Source organism: Nothobranchius furzeri, chromosome 14 (assembly GCF_043380555.1).
Source record: "Nothobranchius furzeri strain GRZ-AD chromosome 14, NfurGRZ-RIMD1, whole genome shotgun sequence".
Taxonomy (NCBI): Eukaryota; Metazoa; Chordata; class Actinopteri; order Cyprinodontiformes; family Nothobranchiidae; genus Nothobranchius; species Nothobranchius furzeri.
Window position 1 is genome coordinate 12749129 of NC_091754.1, and position 4173 is coordinate 12753301.

General features: G+C 43.7%; 1 protein-coding gene across 1 annotated transcript; it reads right to left on the minus strand.

The window, feature by feature from the left end:
• Positions 1 to 1421: 1421 nt before the first annotated feature.
• Positions 1422 to 3308, minus strand: LOC139062615 (deoxyuridine 5'-triphosphate nucleotidohydrolase-like). Its single transcript, XM_070543931.1, has 2 exons — positions 2453 to 3308; positions 1422 to 2356 (listed from the first exon to the last, which is right to left on the minus strand). Exons 1-2 carry the CDS (start codon positions 3131 to 3133, stop codon positions 2312 to 2314), a joined length of 726 nt encoding a protein of 241 aa, XP_070400032.1. The 5' UTR covers positions 3134 to 3308; the 3' UTR covers positions 1422 to 2311.
• Between the last annotated feature and the right edge of the window lie 865 nt (positions 3309 to 4173).

A 4173-nucleotide genomic window follows, 5' to 3' on the forward strand; every position in this document is an offset into this window, starting at 1 on the left:
CGTAATCCATGATAGGTGAAGAACTGAACACATGTAATCCATGAACCTCGTCAGGTAGAATCCAACAAGCAGCTCTAACAGCTCTGAGCTCTGCTCTGCTCCTTATACATTCCCTGATGTGCGTGCAAAGCTGCACACCTCCACCAGGATTACCTTGATTACATCCTCATGATCACATTATGTTCGGCTCTACCATGATTATCCTTGATTATATCCTCATGATAAGTGTGATTGACAAACAGTAGTGATCAATAACTTGTATAAAGCAATTATACAACAGATGACAAGTTCATTTTTATTACATTCCACTCTTGAACTTTTCATCTAATTTATGTAACATCATGGATCCATCACCATTTCCCCATCAAAACCAACGTCATTTATAACATACCTTGTAGTTCCACTTTAATTTTCATCGTAGTCTTTGCATTATTACCCAATTTATTTCTCTTCTTAATCGAATAACTTACCAACAAATAATAAGATTACACAATGTTAGAATGCTGATTATAATTAATGCTGTAATCATAGGTGGAATTAGCACTTTATTAGCGGTACTCGACATGCCTGTAAATATATCCCACCAATGATGAGCGGAAGCCTGTTCAATCAATGTAGCAACATGTTTTATTTCCCCTTGTGCCACAAGAGTAGACACCATGAGCCTGGAAAGGTTGGACCTATGAGAGTCAATCAATTTTGCCACTTCAGTGGAACCATCCAATGCGCATTTGAATTGTTCCAGTGAGAGTGTCCAAGGGGAGTGTAAAACCTCCCATTGTATCTTAGTCAGCCGACTAGATACAGTGTAATTACTCAACCAATAGGTCACGTTATTCCATTCCCACATATGTATACCCTTGAGACAACCTGAAAAGGGAACTGAAGGTACCTGTGGGGAATTGGTCATTGTAGCCACGCATAAGGTGTTAGGACCCACCTGCCAAAACTGTTCCTCTGGGGGTGTGACCGTCCAATCACAGAGTACGACCCTTGAATCAGTGAAACATGGATTGCTATGTCCTTTTACCAATGGGCAGGCTAAACCCTTATCAGTCTCATCACAGTGTTTTACTTCATATGTTCGATTTGTTTTAACATCCCACCACTCTCCACTAACATGGAGATACCAAAACCCTTTAGTGGTTATCACCGGCAGTATCTGATATCTACACACAGTCATTACTGATGTCATATTATACTGATCCCAGTATCCAGTACACATAGATTTATTACAAATCGTCATTTCTGCATGTAGCTGTAGCCATAATGAACTACTGATGTTCCATAATGTTCGCCATGCATGATAGTTATTACTCATTACCTGTATTTGAAACCTATTTCTCTGTGTCTCAGCATGAATAGTCTGCAAGGAACAGACTGTCCAATTACCTATGTGTGACAAATTATGCAATGCATCATAAGTTTCATTCCAAAGCTTTAGATTCCATTTAAATACACTTTTCCACACATCACTTCCTTCTAACTGACTAGATACAGTCGAAGGCATCCATCTTGCAGTCTTGGTGACAGCTTGTGCGGTGTATTCTCCAGTGTTGGACAGCATAGTTCGTGTCACCTCATTGTCTGCTGTGTTAGCCAGACCATACAAAGTTCCAGTTCCTCCTAGCACGGTGTCATACCATGCTCGCCTCCTCCTGTTACAAGGCGGAATAGGAGGGAATTTCACAGTCCATCGCACATATTCGGCTACCCTTATTTGTCCCATTTGTTGACAAGTGTGAACCAGGGGAGCTACAGCTGTCTGCGTAGCTCTAGCTGTGTCGGGCAGCACCCAGAATATGTACAAATAGGCGTATCCTCCTGTGATTACAGTTCCATTCCTGATCCGGAAATCGCGATCAACCTTCATACTCCAATTTGTGCCATTTTGTATGCAAGTACCATTCCCCTGATGGTATGCACAGATGCGCGCTGCAGAATTAAAGGTTACTGTTGATCCTTGAACCAACACCCCCGGGCTGATCACCCTTCCTCGGATTTTAAGACATCCTCTGCACCGGTACATCTTACCGGTAGATGTTAGGTTTCCCAAGTAGCAAGCGTCATTTGCTCTGCATGTGAATGTGCCTTGAGTGCGGTTGGACATACTGCTAACCAATTCCAGATGGCCCATGACCCCTTCTTCCAACACTCGTCCTTCCGTGAGCCCCCAACAGAAATGTGCCCTCAGTGCGATGACAGCGAGGACATGGAGGACGATGACCAAACATCCGACACCACCAGGTCCGCGGAGCCCATCCATCGCCTCGACAAGGGTTCAATCCTTTTGTAGGGGAAGGGGACCCAGTCAACCACCGTCACTCAGACACCCGCCTATGGGATACATACAAAACTGCAGATAGAATGACAAGCATTAATTTTCTCTCCTGTAACATTTGTTTATCGGAATATTAATCCATTTTTCCTCTCCGGGGAACAATACACTTACCACAGCATCTTTTCCCTGTGCAATAATCTCTCCAGCTCTGGGAGGACCATTGAGCTGCTCCACCCACACTTTTGCCCCCGCAGTAAAGTCTGATGATCCAAACCCAGTTTCACCCCTCTGAGTGATAGTGGTAGGTTTAGTAATCTCTTCAACTTTGGACATTACACACCGTTTGATTACTAACTGAGCTATCTTGTCTCCTTTTTCCAGTACCAACGGTTCTTTACCTGTATGCTGACACACCACACCTATTTCCCCTTGATAGTCTGAGTCTATTACCCCAGCTAAAATGGTTAGACCCCTCAAAGCTAAACCACTTCTTGGACACACATGAGCATAAGTTCCTGGTGGACATTGAATTCCCAATCCTGTTTTTACCACTGTCACTTTATTGGTTACTAAAGTGATGCTTTCCAAGATTTTAAGATCTAATCCCACAGAGCCCGCAGTTGCTCTAACAGGGAGTTCTGCCTCAGAAGTTAGTTTCCACATTCGTATAGGAGGGTCAGTAGAAGTTGTTTCCCTTCCTGCCCTGGCAACCATTAGCATCAGTGGAGTAACTCCATCCCCCACGGGTCTGTTATTTAACTGATGTACTGCCCTAGTCAGATTTTCTCTCCATTTGTCCAAAGAATTAGTAACCGATAGTTTCCTTAGTTTCTCTTTCAGTAACCCATTCATTCTCTCAATGAGTCCACTAGCTTTCGGGTGATATGCTACATGATAGATCCATTCTACCGCGTTGTTCTCTGCCCATTCTTTGATCTTATTTCCAGTGAAATGGGTACCATTATCAGTCTGAACCTGCAAAGGTAGTCCATAATAGGTCTCTATTAATGACAGACATTTCAATGTAGCCTCCTGACTGGCGTTATGACACGGATGCACCACCAGTACCCCTGACACCGTATCCACGGCTGTGCATGCATACTTACAGTTTTTACTTTTTGGCAATGGTCCAATGAAATCAATCTGCCAACACTGTCCCGCTTGTTTACCTCGATGTATCTGTCCCTGTATATGTCGAGGGATTCTCTTTTTCTGATGTTGACAAGGTTCACAATCTTCTATGGCAGTTTTAATATCATCAATGATGAGATCTATTCCTCTGTCCCTCGCCCATTTCAATGTTCCCTGCACACCCCAATGTCCAGCAGTAACGTGAGCCCATTTGGCTAATCCAGGACTTGATTGTCTTACAGCCTGAATTTTCACTATCTTATCTACAGTCTGATTATGCAGGGATTCAGGATCATTGTTATTAGTATGAGCATCCACATGTAATACTGACACAGGAATATTTTGGCATTTCTCCCAAATGTCCTTCCATAGGTCAGCTCCCCAAACCTCTTTTGAATGTATCTTCCATTGTGTAGCATGCCAAGTTGGCATCCAAGTTAACATTCCTTGGGCTACTGACCAGGAGTCAGTATAAATACTTACTCCCTGCACCCCAGCCGCCATTATTACCATGTGTACTGCTTTCAACTCCGCCCATTGACTACTCTTTCCTGTCCCTGTGAGTTCCATAACTTGTTGTGTACCAGGGTTAAATGCCCCAGCCTTCCATTTCCTGGTTCCTGCCACATATTGACAGGAACCATCAGTGAACCAGGCTCGCTCCTGCTGCTCTGGGGTGAGTTCGCTCCATCTTACCCCCAGTTTCACAGGAGAATCCTGGATTGGTTTTACCTCAAAAGGCACTTCATCCATTTCTGGAA

Bases quoted from the DNA above. Each gene is read 5' to 3' on its own strand.
- LOC139062615 (XM_070543931.1), bottom strand. From the start codon at position 3,133: ATGAATGGGTTACTGAAAGAGAAACTAAGGAAACTATCGGTTACTAAT. The intron at 2,357-2,452 runs GTAAGTGTATTG...TTCTATCTGCAG, and splicing joins CACAGGGAAAAGATGCTGTG to TTTTGTATGTATCCCATAGG.